This window comes from Nanorana parkeri, unplaced genomic scaffold, assembly GCF_000935625.1.
Source record: "Nanorana parkeri isolate BGI_ZX_2015 unplaced genomic scaffold, ASM93562v1 scaffold401, whole genome shotgun sequence".
NCBI classification, from domain to species: domain Eukaryota; kingdom Metazoa; phylum Chordata; class Amphibia; order Anura; family Dicroglossidae; genus Nanorana; species Nanorana parkeri.
This window is the reverse complement of record NW_017306669.1, coordinates 736,436-753,880: the sequence shown is the minus strand read 5'-3', so window position 1 is coordinate 753,880 and position 17,445 is coordinate 736,436. Positions and strand designations below refer to the sequence as shown.

Sequence of the window (17,445 nt, the reverse complement as noted above, 5' to 3'; positions counted from 1 at the left end):
GACAGGAGCAGAGCTATGTCTCTTGCTGCGGGCATGCTTGATGTATGCCACCCCTGTGGCGTTGTCCAACTAAATCTGGATTGGGTGACCCTCCAGGAGGATGAACCATTCACAGGATGCAAGGCATCCTGTGAACGGGCATGGGGAGATGAATAGCTAATAAATGACACTATCATGTAAAAGAGTGGCAGCTCTTGTACACACAGCAGCCAGAAGTAAAGCAGTGGTGGTACTATCTGGCAAGAAGAAAAGTGGATTTTTATCGTAAACGGCAGCAGGATGCACAATTAGTACAGGTAATTTTTTCCCCACATAGGAAATGATAAAAATGTGTCTGTGCCTGCAGTTCTGCTTTAATTTGGAGTAGGGATGCACCGATACCACTTTTTTAAGTACGAGTACCGATACTTTTGATCAAGTTCTTGCAGATACCAATTACCGATACTTTTTCTTAAAGGGACAGGTAACATTTTTTCTAAAGCAATACAAACTAATGCTTTAAGGTTACTTTCTTAATATTATGATTCATGAGATGACGAGGGAGCATGACGTCGGCTTCCCAGCCAATCAGAATGCCGGGCGCTGCGTCATTACACGGCGCCCAGCTTCCGGATTTGCTATCTTCCTGACCAATCGGGAAGCCGGGCATCGCGTCATTGCACGCTACCCGGCTTCCTGATTGGCCGGGAAGTCGGCTCCATGCTCTCTCGTCACTTGTGATGAGTGTGTCCTGGCCAATCAGGAAACCGTGCAGCGTGTAATGATGTGCTGCCCGGCTTCCTGATACAGGAAGTACTCGTGCTAGGTATTGGAACATTTGGGCGAGTACAAGTACTCACCCAAATACTTGGTATCGGTGCATCCCTAATTTGGAGTAATGGTAGAAGACTGCTGCCCCTTGGGGGCATGGTTATCTAGTAAAAACCAGAGCAACTCTGAGGGTTTGGAGGCCACCAAGGCCATGGGAAGATCAGATACAGAATATGAGGGGGGGAAGCATGGGAGCAAGCTTTTTGCCTCTGGTCAGAGCCCATAAATAACTGGGTGATTTTGGCCATAATGTCTTGCTTGACTATAGTAAAAACCCCAGCCGAAATGGCAGAAGAACCAGCCACATATGATGGAGCTAGGGAAGACGTAGAAGATGGGATAGGCATTAGAAGCAGAGGGTAAAATGATTCCAGGTAGCAGTTGTTAGGTGCATCAGTAGGTTTGCTGCAACAGATTGCCGGACCCAACCACCCCCCACCATGTCTACTGTAGAATCAAACATGTTGCAACCATGCGGCAGTAAGGCTTAGGATATGAGGCAAGGCCTCAGGTGCTCACAAAAACCAGGAGCAGATGGCCAGAGCTGACAAAAGTTACTGTAAGCAGCCAGCAGGAATCGAATAAAGTTCCTTGTGGTTCTTTGCAAAGCAACAGCAGCAGTGGTGGATGTTTTATCGATGCTGAATGGGGGGAAAGGGTGTGACACTCTACCCAGCAGCTGATGTATGTGCTCTATCCCATGGCATTAACCTCTTCTGCAGTGAAAACTCTCAGAAATGGGGAAATTTAAAGGCGCCTTGCAAACTATGTACTTGAGGTAACTATTAGGGCTCAGCCTGACTGGTCCATTAACAAAGTAAGTCCGCAGTGCCGAGGCAAATGCTGAGACAATGCCAGTGGCTCTGGATCTGGAAAGTGCTGTGCAGCTATCTTTTGCCAGAATGGAATCTGGAAAACACATTACACAGAACTCAGTGCTCAAAGGTCACTTCCAGACTAGCAACGTCCAGTCCAGATGCAGCACTCCAAAAGCCAGGCTGAGGATGGCTGCACTGGAGAGCTGCAAACCAAGAGACTAGCTTTAGCTGTAATATAAAAACAGTCTTGGCTGAAGAAAAAAAAGTTGAAGAATAAAAAAAAATGGCTACAGGAGAGCAATGAGGGATGACTTCATCAATTTACTTCTGCTCCTTCATTGTTCAATCAGAGGATGGGTAGATTTTGGACCAGGCATAAAGGCTGAAGAGCGGTAGAGCATCTGCCAGGGAAGTTTGGATCACAAGACTGGAACAGAATTTCAGTTTGTCAGGTTAAAAAGTTTAACCCCTTCGTGACTGACGACGTACAGTGTACGTCGCCAGCATCGGGGCTGTTTAAACAGACTCCCGGCGACTTTTGCCGCCGGGACTCTGTTTAAACTTGTAGAGCCGACTGTCGGCTTTACAACAGAAGCGATCCTGGCGACTTACCTGTCGCCAGATCGCTTCTGCGTCCCGAAGAAGGGGCCGCCCCCCCCCGCCGGACACCCCCGCCGTGCTTCCCGGGCTCCGTTGCCCCTCCTACGGCCCCGGGACCGGCGTCCTTGGTGTCCGCGGGGAGCTGGGGAGGAGGTCGACGAACTTCCGTTCATCGATCCCCTCCCCGTTCTATGGGACCGGGAGCGATGCAGATTGCATCACTTCCGGTCCCTGGGCTGTCAGTTCTGGGCTCCTGCAGCCCAGCTATAAGCTATTGAAGTGCGATCTGCACTTCAATAGCTTATTTCCAGTGTAAAGGTGACACTGGGGGTCTTTTGGACCCCCAGCATCACCTTAAAGAGTACCTGTCACCACCATCTGCTATCACATGGGGGGGCTTGTAAGCCCCCCCCCCCATGTGATAGCAGTCAAAGTAAAGTAAAAAAAAAACCCAGTTTTTAAAATTAAAATCAAATAATAATAATAAACAAGTCCCCCACGAGTCGCCACGTAAACACGCGTCGGGTGCGCCTACGTATGAAAACGACGAACGCGCTACACATGTTGGGTATCGCGCGCACGCCGGAGTGAGAGCAACAATTCTAGGGCCAGTATATTGGGGTACCTCTAAATTGATGAACTGTGGGGGCTTTTAAAGCGTCTTCTGTGGACTTTTTGGGGTACTGCAGTTTTTCGCCGTTTCACAGACGCACGCAATTTGTAAACTGGGCATGTTGGGTATCGTTTTGCTCGTTGTAACCATCTTTTATATTTCATTAAAAAAATTGGTATTTTGTTGTGTTTTGGGGCATTTAATTAAATTTGGGGGTTTAATAAGGAGTTGCGCTAATATTGCGCAACATAAAAATTTGCAACTACCACCATTTTATTCTACAGGGTCTTGGCATTCAGAAAATATATAATGTGTGGGGGTTTTAAGTAATTTTCAGGCCTAAAATGTGGAATATAACATGGGTGCAAAAAAATGAGAAAAAGGCCTCAGTCATGAAGGGGTTAAATATATGTATTTCAATTGTGTGTTAAGTTGCTTATCTGGAGCTTACGTTCAATGGCAAATTATTCTTAATTCTGATAGATTCTTAAACAACTTTTTAAACAGTTGTCAAAGTTCTTTTGTTAAAAAGCTGTTCTGGTGAGCATAAATCATAATAAAAATATGGGGGTATAATCAGACTGTATACCTATAGTCACTGTATGACCAAGAGCCATAAGAATTGTAGCTGACGACCAGCTGTAGCTTAGGAGTATGATATTCAGACAAGGTAAACGAATAAAATCCCTTTGTGCCTTAACTCACCTCTGAATGTTGTGTTTCGGTACTCTCTGGCCACACTGCTCTCCTCTTCTTCAGTAGTGACTTGAAGCCTGGCGACAGCTCCTTCTGAAGATGTGTCCTACAGAGAACAAATGTGATGTTAAGAGAACAGTTGTGAAATATTTCATGAACAGTAAATAGATTATATTACTTACATCACTGTTTTTCGAAACCTTGTCCAGATCTAAGGGTGGCTCCTCAAAGATTATGTCATAGAAGACAATGAGTGCCTCAATAATTCGTGCTTGATGAGGATAATCCACAAGGGATGACAGAGATACAGTGGCCTCTGTGGGGCGTGGTCGCATCAATGCAGGCCCAAAAACGATACCTATGTTGCTTGGGCTCATCTTGTTCTGTTGTTCAAGCTCTGAAACTCTGCATGGAAAAATGATCTTATGTTGGTATTTACCACAGACCTGTCAAGGACTAATGGAGGCTGCCATTGCGGAACTCCCTTGTTCCTGGTCTGTGATGTAGAAGTACTGCCAGCCTAGCATTTTCAGGAGGCCAGTAATGGAGGCCCCATACGTCCTGCATTACTTTAAAGCCTTGGTTGTCAACTGGTGGGAACCCAAAAGTGGGTCACGACCCTGTGTTCAGTGGGTCGCTGCAAGCCTTCCACTTTTCTAGGTGGGAGGCTCCTCTGCCTTCCCCTAGCGTAGCACTGTCAGTTCTCGCCCCAAGCAGCCATTCAATATATGCTGCCCAGCACTGAGTGCCAGCTTTACATGGGGCAGGCTGGGGCTATGGCTGCGTGGGAGCTCCATCCATCCATCCATGCATTGCTTAAAGCTCCCTCATGTGCCTGTAGAGGTGCCTGGACCGGAGTGACATCACAATTTGGCTCTCGACACCTCTACAGGGTGTGCGATGAAGCTGTACAAGCAATGCACATATGGATGGAGCTCAGTCACAGCACAGCAGCCCACACAGGACCCCAGGCTAAGGATCCACTCCCGTTCTAGTAAGGTAGGGAGACTGGGTGGACCTAAAAAAACAAAACTGTGAGAATGTGTCTGTGTATGCATGTCTGTCAGTGTTTCTGAGGGCCCGTTCACACTAGTACAGTGCGTCAAACTACCACGCAATCCCACCTACTGTGCATTCTGGTGTGGGAGGTGTGTTGCGTTGCCATTAATTTGAATTGTACCCCAAACACACCTTCCACCCACAGTTCGTACACCCGCACCAGATGCGCTGTACCCTAATGCCGTGCATTCCATTGCCGTGCGACTTGGGTCGTGACTTAATGGCCAAGGACAAATGTGAGTCCTGAGGTTACATAGGTTGAGAACCACTGCTTTAAAGAATACCTGTGCTTTGTCATAGCAGTGCACTTTTACACAGCAACTACCCTTTATTCATGCATTCTTATAATTGTTCTCCTTCAGGCTAGGTTCACACCTAGGCGATCGAGCGGGTTTCGGGCGTTTTCGTTTGCATGAATGTGCTTTTGAAAACTGCGCTGTTGACAATGCGTAGCGATGTCTATGGGACCCAAACCACGTGACAATCGGCCGAAAATACCTCCTGCACCTTTTTGCGCGACAGCCGATTTAATCCGCGCCACAAACCGCAAAGGTGTGAACAGCCTCCATTGACTTCAATGCGAACCTGTGTTTTGTGCAATATGGTCCAGCTCAATCCGCACGATAAATCGCCTACATGTGAAGTTAGCCTTAGAGAAAGGTGTACCAGCATTACAAAGCAATGCTATAAATTCTGGTTCATGTATAGATTACCAAAGGTAATCTTTTGGGGTTTATACATTTTATGATTAACAAGGTTCACACATGACCATGACTAGTCCGTAAAAGCCAACATACCTGCATAGATGCTTTATCAAGTACTGCAGCGTGGCTTTGTTTTCGTGAGGCAACTCCAGAAGCAGCGCCTTAAGTTTTTCCACCATAGCTTGTACCTCTGGTTCAGTATCTGGTCCTTTGTTCTCCAGTCGGGATGGCTTACCTGTCTCGTAGCCACGTAGGCTTTCCTTTGCAAGGCCCATAAGACCATTGTATAGCCGGAATGGCATTATAGGTTCAGGTAGCTGAATAGATGAAAAGAGTAAATGCTTAGCATTTGGTAATATAAAATAATTAGGTGAATGCGGTTACCCTGGTAGCCATATACGAGTATACTGACAGAGGCGGCTCTAGACTTTGTGAGGCCTTAGGCAAAACTCAAATGTGAGGCCCTCACTTACAGCCATAATGAAAAAAATGCAAACAATAATTAAAAATGAGCTGTATAAAATGCATATTTTAACACTAGCGTTTAATCCCAGCAGCTAGGAATCCACAGCTGCTAGAGCTAGAATTTTATTTCTGTCTCTTATCTAATTTTACAAATAACTATACACAAAACCCTAACCCTAAGGAAGTCATGCACATAGTGCAGAGGCCAGCAGTAAGTAAGGCACAGAGTGCAGAGGTCAGTAGTAAGTAACGCACAGAGTGCAGAGGTCAGAAGAAAGTAACGCATAGAGTGCAGAGCTCAGTAGTAAGTAATGCACAGAGTGCAGAGGTCAGTAGTAAGAAACATACAGAGTGCAGAGGTCAGGAGAAGGTAACGCACAGAGTGCAGCTGTCAGGAGGATCTGACGCACATAGTGCAGATGGAAGTAACGCAGTAGTGCATCGGTCAGAAGGAAGTAAAGTACAGAGTGCATCGGTCAGAAGAAGGTAATGCACAGATTGCATCGGTCAGAGGAAGGTAACGCACAGAGTGCAGCGCTCAGAAGAAAGTAACGCACAGAGTGCAGCGCTCAGAAGAAAGTAACGCACAGAGTGCAGAGGTCAGAAGAAAGTAACAGGCAGAGTGCATTGAACAGCCTTCCTGTTCCCAGGACTCCCGCTTTCAGCCGGCCAATGGTAGTGGTGCAGTCTTCCTACCAGCCCATAGCATCTGAAGTGAGCGAAGGAAGCTGCACGTTGCTGCCGAGGAGCCCGACTATTGAAGCGGGCATCAGAGGGCAGCTGAACCGGCTTTTCTCCTCCCCGGCTGCTGCAGCTACAGAGCGGCCGGGAGGAGAGAGATGACAGATGTGATCGCTGCTGCTGCGGCCGTTTAAAGGGGCCCCCGCCCAGTCCGCCCCTGCATTTGTTAGCGTTGGATCTGCCTGTGATGTCAAAGCAACCCAGCACCATAGCGTCCGCCTGGGTCGCTATGGCAATAGTTCAGCCACTGGAGGCGAGTTAGGGAGTTGCGAGGCCCCCGTGAGGGCGAGGCCTTAGGCGACCGCCTAACTCGCCTAAATAGAGAGCCGCCTCTGCATACTGTATATGCTGTAGATACCTTACCTGTCGAAGGTAAAGTTTAAGAACATTGCTCAGATCATGAGGTGATGCCTGAGAAAGTTCAACTAGTTCCTTGCCATTTTCAAAAGCTTGGCACAGCTTTTCCACACGAGTCTTTACCCCATTCACACGGTATATACCCTGTAGGACAAATACAGCAGTATAAACACGATAAAAGGTCAGCTAAAACCAACACAAATTAAAATGGTGTGCAGGAGATAAAAATACACACCTTCATGATCAGTGCGCGGGCTTCAATCTCAGAGACACACTTGTGGATGAGGAAAGGCACTCCATCTGGAGACCTTTGTGCTGCCTCCGAGAAGTTCCTGCCAAACAAAAGCAGCCGACCCTGCAATTTCTTGTGACCACACTGGATAGCCAGAGTTTCCAGACATTTCTTGTGACAGGCAAGGGAGCACTAAGGGAATAAAGAGTGACATGAAAATGAAGAGCACATGGCAAAATAAATCTGTCCTATAAGCACATCTTATGAGTCATCCTTCAAAAGAAATAAGTTTACAAAGATGGGCTTAGCTTAACGTCTGCCATGGCTAGCATGGTCATCATCAACTGCACCTGTATAATGAGAAATACAAACTTTTCTGCACTTAGCATATGGTCTCACAGCTATTCCCCTCCTAATATATATCTTTTATGTGTTATTCATATTATTATATATGTGTTATTCCTGAGCTCACCTCTTCACACTCTGCTCCCTGGAAGTACACATAACTGTTACACTCCCGACATTTGCTTGGTGTCCGCAACTTGCGCAGTTTGTGTGTTCGAGCAGCCCGAGATAAGCCGACATTACGAAATGGCCCAGTGGGCAGGGACGCTTCCAAAGCAGCAGGGAGACCATTAATGCCTTTATTAAAACAAAAGAAAGAAGACTGAATCAATGTATTATAGTATAGGTTCAACATTCTGGCCTATCGGCTGCAAACATCATCAAGATACCAACACGTTTTGAACAAATGCTTGTATATCTGTATCTAGGCTTTGTAATAAATGATACAGTTAACTGCAACCATGTTTCATTCTAAATACAAGCTGCTATGCGATCCGGGCTGGCTGGATCAGGCAGACACGCCCTCCAATCAGGCACTGTAGAGGGCCGCTCGCAGTGGCCTCGGAGAAGCCAGCGGCCGCCCGATGACAGCCGGGTGAATGTGGCAGAGAGAGGGAGCCAGGGGATCCGTTTAGCGGGGGTCGTCACAGCGCCCCCCCTCAGTCCTGCACCCGGGGGCAAGTGCCCCCGCTACCCCCCGGTTGTTACGCCACTGTATGAGTTCTGCTGTATAAGTCAGTGTTTTGAATTATATGTAATTTTAGGGTCCCTAGTAATACAACTGCATATTTTTTTTTTTTTTTTTAGAGATTCAATATGAATTTGTAAGTATGTTCTATGGCCAGTAGATGGCAATATATCATGCAGTATTCTGCCAACTTCAGCCAAAACTATAGTAGGAAGGGATAGGATCTAGGTCAGGTTTCAAAGAGAACCTCTGGGAATAGAAATATGGGGGCTGCTACTTTTAACTTGCTTTGTAAAGTTACAGGCTCCGAGGTTGTCACCCTTATTCTGCTTTCACTACTTGTTTCAGGTGACCAGGTCAGTGACTTACCGAGTACGCAGGAAGGACATTCAGACTTTTAGGACTTTAGCAGCTGGTGACCTAATGAAACCAGCATCAGGGTGGCAACCATACAACCTAATCATCAATAGCAACTTCATTTTCCTATCCTTACAGGTTCACTCAAGATATAGTATGCATTATCTATGTTTAGTAAATAAAGGTCCAGTAAAACTGCAAACATGTATTTACTTTAACACTCAATTAGGTTAAGAGGGACACATTTACATTTCTTTTTTGTCCATCTCATTCCCGAGGGGCACAGGACTTCAGAGACTGTTGGGTTATACTGCTGCCTACTTGAGGATTTAGACATTGGCAAACAAAACAAATGGTTGCACGCCTGAAATAGGGGTATATATATAAAAATACTAATATATACTAATTTAAGACAGAATACTTAGATCCTTGTATAAGTCAAATCTAATTGTTGCCAGATCTATGCATTCACCATACCTTGGACAATCACTTGTGCAGTGTTTTAAAAGGACTTGGCTGCTTTGGCACCTGCTTTTTTGGGCTGTCTAGGTAATGGGAATGTCATTACCTATACATGGCACCTGCTTTTTTGGGCTGTCTGTATACTGTATTTCAGTATCTAATGTACTCTGAAGCTCAGTTTTTTCAGAATCTGGGTATGTTTGTTTTAATTATGGGGTGGCATACCCTACTGAACTGAGTGGCAAATTCTGAGGGCTGAGGGCTGGCTGCTGTGTTCAGTTGCACTCAAGTTGTGGTAGAAATGTAAGCAGCTCAGGAGAATGACAAAGGACTTCAAGTCAGCAGATCACTGAACCTGTGCAAGTTCTCACTCTTTAAAGAGTTGGAAGAAAAAAAAATGTTAAAATCATGTGCATGTGCAACAATGCAAAGCTATATGGTTACCACAATCTTTTTAACTCCATCAGACACATGGATACAACAGCATTTGTAAAACCATGTACAATACATGACATTAATATATATATATCTCCTATATCAGGCATGGGCAAACGCTGGGCATCCAGTTGTGGTGAAACAACAAATGCAATCATGTATTTGTCTCTGTGAGACATGTCTGGGGCTGTGAGAATTGCAATGCCTCGTGGGATTTGTAGTTCCACCATTGGCCCCCCTGCCTTGCAGATTGGGTGGCTGGAGTTTGCCCATCCCTGCCATATATTAACCATATCTACCTTGTTCCAGTGATGTCAGTTTTTTATTTTCGTTGTCTTCAGTGGGGGTAAGAGGCTGTATTAGCTTTTCTGGGAAATCTGTAAGATGACAGGAAAGTTACAATTTTATACGGTTTTACACATTTTTTATTTATCAGAGCAAAGATGTGCTGTGTACACAGCTGGCAAAATAACATATATGCTGTACCACAGCCATTCACCTTCAGAGCCCCTGGTACCGCCCTGATTCCACTAAAGCCCAATTAAATTGCATGCATAACATTGGCTTGGCTTCTGCCACTAGAAGCAAAGATGTGCTATGTACAGAGCTGGCAAAATAACAGATATGCTGTTCAGCCATCTACTGTCAGAGGCCCGGGTACTGCCCTGATTCCACTAAAGCCCTATTAAATTGCATGCATAACATTGGCTTGGCTTCTGCCACTAGTGTCAGTGCTTGGGTGTGTCATTAGCTAACCCAGGCATCAGTCTCTGCATTGTGAGAGGTGAGGGAGTATGCATGTGCACCCAATATGAATAAGTACTGAGTTTTGCACAGGGCTCCGGGTGTGAATCTGGCAGAAGGCATTGTGACAGCAGCAACAGAAACCATATGGTGCCTGCCATTACAGCATCACTGGTACATTGCCTGCTGTTTACATTTACAGGTGTACTTTAAAGTCTGAAACTAGAAATAACATAAAACGAACAGCTGCCAGTACGAGCAATGAAAACAGATGACACAAGATGCTTCAGATCACTGGGTGGAAGTCAGTTAAAATGCAGAGTTAGAAAAATTACAGAAGTTTGAGAAGAAGTTTCCTTTTCAGACAGAGCATGTACGCAACATTTCTGTCCAAAGAAAAATGATGGAAAGCTTTGACATACAAAGGATCTTTCATAGCCAAATGTCGCCTATTTTCTGTCAGGCAAACGCTCTTTTCGCATGTCTATTTTAGAAAAAAATCTAACAATTGCACACAGTACACATAAACATTTCCTGTTCATGGAAACTTCGTTTTTACATAATCCATTGTATTTGCATTTTGCAAAAAGAAAAAAATCTTTTTCATAGAGAAGACGGTTACTGTTTATGGAAATCTTATGTAAGACTGCTTATTTGAAAGATCTTTCTGAAGTTTAATGAGAACTGTTTCATGTGTATAGGTAGCCTTAAACTGGAAAGACATGTTACAATCTAATTGTCTAATCTCCAAATAATCTCCTTGAAATAAACCATAAACTATATATTGAGACATTCAATTTGTATTCAATCAGGCATGACTTGCACTACAAATTTACTGGTAGATCTAAAGGAGATTGTATGGGGCCCTGTCATTTCTAGTTACACCCCTTGCAGAGCCCACTTAAGATCCCACACAGCCCACCTGAGGGCAGGGGCGTCCCGAGGCTGGGTGACACCCGGAGCAGAGTCATTGCGCATGCACGGTCGTCTTATTGACGCCGGCGGGGAGAGGAGGAGATGTTCACCCGGCAAGATGAGGTATGCCGCCGGGTCCCCTCTTCTCTCCTGACACTGTCGGCTCTCTTTCCGTGACCGAGTTCCGGAATTTTCATAGGGGGTGACACCAAAATGACTGTCAGTCATTTTGGTGTCACCCCTCCAATGGCAGCACCCGGGTGTGGGTTCGAGCTGCACCCCCCCACCCCCCTTGTGACGCCACTGCCTGAGGGTGACCCTGCAGAATCCACCATAGACTCTCTATGGTGGGCTCTGCAGGGTTTCAGGTGGGCTGGTCACACTCCTTATCTGTCCGCCTCCTCTTCCTGCACGGTCGCTGATGGGCACGTCTCCTCCTCCGTCGCCGAGACCGCCTCCTTCGTCACCGGGTCCCGTCTCCTTCTCTGCTGCCGACCCCGGGCCCCGCCCCCTCCACCGCCGCTGCTGGCTCTTACCGACTCAGCAGCGGCTGTGGAGAGGAACGCACCACTACACAGATCACTGTCAGTGATCAGCCAGCAGCATGAGATGTCATAGCGACCCAGGCGGCATCGGGGATGTCCTGGCCGGGCCCTCCTGTGCCCCGGGCCCCATAGCAGCCGCCTGGGTTGCGCCACTGCTCAGATTGTAATGTAAATGGTCAGGTTTACACTCTGCAGAAACGCTATCTATGAGTCAGCAACCAATACTAGTTCAATATTATTGGTGCTGCCTATGGTCCTTTGCTGTGGGAGAGTTCCTATGTATGATAACTGATTTAATGACTATGGCATATGCAAAGCAAAAGCCAGACCTGTTAGGAACCTATATGTCTAAGCACAATAAATACTGGTTTACATATACAGTAACTTGACATTTTCAAAACATACAATAAACCCAACCTCTTTAGAGTTAATATACCTGCTGCTTCCTTTCTCTCTACTGCATCTCCCTCAGGCAGAGCACTTGGCCATGATTTATGTGTCTGATGGCCTCTACCACCTGCAAACAGAATGAAGGCCAATAAAATTTTATCTGGAAATACTAATCATGAAAGAAGTATGGGAACTGCCACTGCTGGCTGTATTTTTAAGGTATACAAGTCTGGAGCTGCTATCTTTATCACTCCTTCCATGGTAAGTTAAAAACCATCTATTAGGGGTCAGGACATCCTTATTCAGAGTTACTCACCAAGTAGTTAAAATTCTTATAAGGCAAGGAAGGGTTAGTACCATTGTCAGGTTTTTTTTTGCTGTCTGGGTCCTTAATGTGGAGATTTTGCTACACTTCGTGTCCCGAAGACAGGAGGTCCATGGTCTGAGAAGTGAGAGCAAATCTCTTTCAGGGGAAGGTTAGAATTTATGTGGGGTTTGTATTGCTGCCTGTGCCTTCCTGTCCCATCCACCATATTCCCCTCATTTAATGTTGGGATTTTGCAGGGAAAATAGTGAAGAAAAAGCTCCCCACTGAAGTCATAACAGCAATAGCATTAGCCATTAACAAAGAATGACAATCAGAATTGCCTACTTTGGTCATACTGAAGCTTTGATGCTAACTGTGTTCTGTATGAACAACAGTAGCAATAACAAGAATGACAGTTGGCAGGCTGATAGATGGGTGTTCATGGGATAATGGTAAGAGTCCTGTAGTAAGCTGTGATGGCAATAAAATAATGCAATCTTACAAAATATAAACTGCAGTACACAGAACTAAGTTAGGAGAACATACTGTATATTCAGGGAAAGCCGTGAGTCATTCATTTAGACAACAGCTAATGCCTCAAACTTGTGAACCCTGGGAATCCATTGCAATGGATGAATGTCACAGTGCTACTTGGAATTTTCAGGGATTTAATATTGTGTTTGCCAGAATTGTGGAGCTAATGCAGCCTAAGAAATGTCTACAGCAAATTCAAAACATGCTGTGCCATTTTTCTGGACTGCTACTGACGTTTGCACCAAATTCAAGTAGCTTGCGACCGATTTAATAAATAAACTCAGACAGTTCAGTAATAAGGAAAGTGATACAAAGTAAGACCAAGTACTTTTTGCTGTAGTCTGTTGCACGTTTATACCATATGTGTCTGTTGCAGTATGCGATACATACCTCAGGTCTCTGTCTCAGACACACATGTGACACTTTGGACTGAGATGCGACACATCTATGTACTTAATCAGTGTGCATATATCTGTTCTAAAGTTTGTCTTGCAAGCCAGCGCTAGTTTTCATAGGTTTGCACCAAATTCATGAATGCTAAGCAGCCTTGTACATGAATTTGGCACGACAGAACACTATTCCTGTAATCCTGAGACACTTTTCTTATGTGTCTCAAAAATACTCTTTTTGAATTCCCCTGATTGTGTTTCTTACTACAGCCAAAAACAAAAATCAGCACTGTCAGGTTTGAATGGTATTATGAAACCCATACAATAGAATCACTAGAGCAGTGCAGGATAAACAGGATTTGGAAAAACGGTGATATACAAGCTGCGTCAATACATACATTTAAACAATACTACTGCCTCTCTCTAAAGCTAAACAAGGACATGAGTCTATATATGTCTATGAAGGAGGGAGGAGGCCAGCACCATAACTCAGGGGTAACAGTAAAGATCCGGAAGAAACATCCAGCCTGTCCAATCCACTGTTCCTTTGAGATTGATCAGTTGGGAATTTCTTTTCTTTTCTATGTACAGACCTGATGATAGTCCCTGAATTTGGTGACACTTTTTTTTGTAAATGGATACCTTTAGATGAGCACAATTTGACTTGTTGCCCCTACCAAGCACAAATACAAGGTTAACAGTTTGCCATTCACATGTAACACTACTGTGTGCACCTGTCTCGTCAGTTCTTACCTCTTCTCTCCACAACCTTCTCCTCTGCTGTAGGTTCCTTATTTTCTGTAGCAGGAAAATCCTGGGATGATAAACTTGACTTTCTAGTCCGAATGTATGGTGACCTAAATAAACATTGTTATTGGTACTGAGCTTTACATTTAAATTCCTATAACCTAAAAACATCAAACTCAAGGAGTCCTTCCACTTAAACATAAACAAAAGGAAGGAAAGCCAATAATAGGTAAGGCTTCAACCTGTTTAGATAAGTCTGCGAGTGATCTGTTTGGTCATTTCCAACAAAAATTAAATCCAGATAAACTGCAAAAATGTATTAGAAACCAACTTAGAAACAGTAAACAAAAGACCATTAAAGAAAAAGAAGCAAATCATAACATAATACAATTGCACACTAAGTCCACAACATATATGCCAAAGAAACTAGTTAACAGATCTATTAAAAACCATTAGATGACTAATTAATAGCATGTGTGGGGTAAAAATAGTAAGCATCACGTTGGTCCACCAAAACTAGTACCTAACAGGATCCCTTGTACTATGCATGAAATCATATTTATGAACTGCTGCATGGTTTTTAAAACCTTACTGGGACTTTAAAAACATCAAGTTATAACGTTTACTATTTTTGCTCAATGTGAATGGGAAAAGGGCCTCATCCAAAAACGTATTTGTCTTTTAAATGTTTTTAATGTATCTGTATACTTACTTCATTGACATCTATGTTGTGGCCTAGTGTGACATTTTTATGTTTTGATTTGTTTTATTTTCTTTAAATGTTTTTTTTTATTTGGTTTTTAAATGTGATTTCCTATTTTTAAAAAAAAACTCTTTGACTAAGGTAGTTGCCGATGAAAATGTGTCAGAGGGAGGGACCTAGGCACACTGAAGTTTTGGGATGCTAAAATGCTGAATTAAACGGGCTGTGGAAATGCAGCATCCAGAGTTGGAATAAGGCATGGGAAGAGCAGAGCACACTTTTGGCTTTAATCAATTTTGTCTATTTTTTTTATTCAAGATTTATACAGACTTATCTTCATACATAAGTTGAGCCTTTTTTAGCTAATTTTTTCTTCTTCCTTTTGGTGGTTATAAAGACATAATTGGAAGAATATTTTGCAACACATTAAGGAATAAAGTTATTCATACAACGTTATCTGTGGCGTGTATGGTTGGAAGTCATAGGATGTTTCCCTCTCCACATCGGCTCCTAGCTGTCGGACATATGATGCATATTGCTGTCCCAGGTCATATAGCTTACTGCTTTCACACAGTGTCTGGAATCCAACAGGCAGAGGAGCTGTTTCCTTGTGCATGCTTTGATAGTAGGATATTGTGGCCTAGAAAGAAGACAATCAAGAATATTACTGAGTGTGGGAAGAAGGATAGTGGCAAATCAGACTAGATGAAAATACCAACAATCGAAAAAGAATAGCTAATTAGGAACAAAATGAAAAAGTGTGCTGAAGAATATTTGAGATGTGGAACAGCTAGTAACAATTAGAGCTAGCCAGAAAGAGCAGCAAATAAGTAAAAATGTATTCTGGTACCGAACGCAGGATCTGGTCGGTCTGTTTGATGAGCTCTTGTAGGTGACGAAGAACATTCACTTTCACATCTTCCAGCTCCTGCTTTTGTGTCTTGGCATCTGCAATGCACGTCCGGTAGGTTGCCATTGCTTCTTCTGCCTGTAATGACAGAAATGTGTAGAAGAAAAAGTTGGGTCTGGCGTGACACCAAGCTATGCGATAGATAGATAGATAGATAGATAGATAGATAGATAGATAGATAGATAGATAGATAGATAGATAGATAGATAATCTAATTAGATTATTGCACCAATCTTTTATCTGTCTTAAGCTTTCAACCTTTTAGGGAAACAAGCTAAAACTGAAGCTGGCCATACACCAGAATTTTGTTTTTATTTTACCTCCACCTGCTTGATCGCGGTGCTCAACACATTTTTTCGACCATAGTGACAAAATAAATCAAAGAAGCAAATTTTCAATGACATTTGAAAAGGTTCTAACTTTCTGTTCAAGGGGTAGGTAAAAAACATCACTCGCAAGGGGATTCATCCATCCAATACTTTATTTGCAAAAAGGCATAAAAGCAGCAAACAAACGCTTGCATGTTTCATCCCCCAAAACTGGGCCTTAGTCGTAGTTCTGTTCAAGGGACACAGTGAAGAGTTTTTTACTTACTCCTCGTGGTAGGGCTAATATGCCACAAATCTATTTTGTACCACAGTGAACGATAATAGAAATATGTGTAATAAGTAGCCATGTCGATGTGATAAAATATATGTGTATACTGTATATACATTAGCCAAGCTCTACAAAGTATGAGATGTATTCCAGTTAATGTTCTGCATCTGTTTTCCTGCCTTTTCCCCAGTCTTACTTTGTTTTTAGCTTCTTCCTCTGCTCTTCTTTTCTTGTCAACTGATTTGGTACCGATGTGACTCTGCTCCTCTTCGGCACGTGCTGCATAGTACAGTGCTTTTTCATGCTCTTCACTTCGCTGCATATATGTCTGCTTTGACTTCCTCAGGTTGACTTCTGCCTCCATCTGACAGAAAAGGAAAAAATATTCAGCTGTATAAAGGAATAAGTCAAGGCAATTAACTGTGCTATATGGAGAGGTATTAAAGCAGATGCAATAGTGATTTGGCTCCATGTCCACTAGTGAATGTTGTCTTTTCCAAGAGGTAATTTGTCTAATCCAGCTGTCAGAAAAGGGAATGCCCATACAGGTGAAACTCGAATAATTAGAATATCGTGCAAAGTTCATTTATTTCACTAATGCAACTTAAAAGGTGAAACTAATATATGAGATAGACTCATTACATGCAAAGCAAGATAGTTCAAGCCGTGATTCGTCATAATTGTGATGATTATGGCTTACAGCTCATGAAAACCCCAAGAACCCCAAATCCACAACCTCAAAAAAGTAGAATATTACATGCAATCAATAAAACAAGGATTGAACATAGAACAATATCGGACCTCTGAAAAGTACAAGCATGCATATGTACTCAGTACTTGGTTTGGGCCCCTTTTGCAGCACTTACTGCAATTACTTTTGCACGATATTCTAATTATTCGAGTTTCACCTGTATATCTGCCTTAGTTGTATCATGCTCAAGTCTGTTTGTGGAAACAATTCTTCGGCCAGGTTGGATGTTTTTGGGCTAATCCCTATTGTTTTACCCCAGCATGACAGCCAGTGCCTGCAGAGCTTTCCCCTGTCTATAGATACAAACATGAACTAAAATAAACATGCATGATTGTACTGTTATCACTTTTAGGAACCATTGTTCTCTTGGCACCTTTAGAAATGTCCAGGGCCTTCTCATTCTTCCACGAATACTACTGTGTAACTATATACTATAACGGTCTATGACTATATAAAAACTAGTAATATGACATCTGACTGTTTATAAACTTATATTTGGTAGAAACACATAAATGGGACATGTGATGTGAT

General features: G+C 43.5%; 1 protein-coding gene across 2 annotated transcripts in view; it reads right to left on the bottom strand.

The window, feature by feature from the left end:
- The window catches only part of ARHGAP45 (Rho GTPase activating protein 45), a 67,531-nt gene that overhangs the window by 2,535 nt on the left and 47,551 nt on the right, over positions 1–17,445 (bottom strand). The window contains exons 11-22 of one of the 2 annotated variants that reach the window (XM_018559539.1): positions 16,360–16,527; positions 15,507–15,644; positions 15,106–15,296; positions 13,960–14,063; positions 12,023–12,103; positions 9,682–9,759; positions 7,568–7,737; positions 7,099–7,287; positions 6,870–7,007; positions 5,394–5,617; positions 3,720–3,942; positions 3,547–3,643 (exon numbers count right to left, since the gene is read on the bottom strand). In XM_018559539.1, coding sequence (XP_018415041.1) covers positions 3,547–3,643; positions 3,720–3,942; positions 5,394–5,617; positions 6,870–7,007; positions 7,099–7,287; positions 7,568–7,737; positions 9,682–9,759; positions 12,023–12,103; positions 13,960–14,063; positions 15,106–15,296; positions 15,507–15,644; positions 16,360–16,527 — 1,801 coding nt within the window. The remainder of the gene's footprint in view (positions 1–3,546; positions 3,644–3,719; positions 3,943–5,393; positions 5,618–6,869; positions 7,008–7,098; positions 7,288–7,567; positions 7,738–9,681; positions 9,760–12,022; positions 12,104–13,959; positions 14,064–15,105; positions 15,297–15,506; positions 15,645–16,359; positions 16,528–17,445) is intronic. The other variant, XM_018559540.1, reaches the window with a different exon arrangement.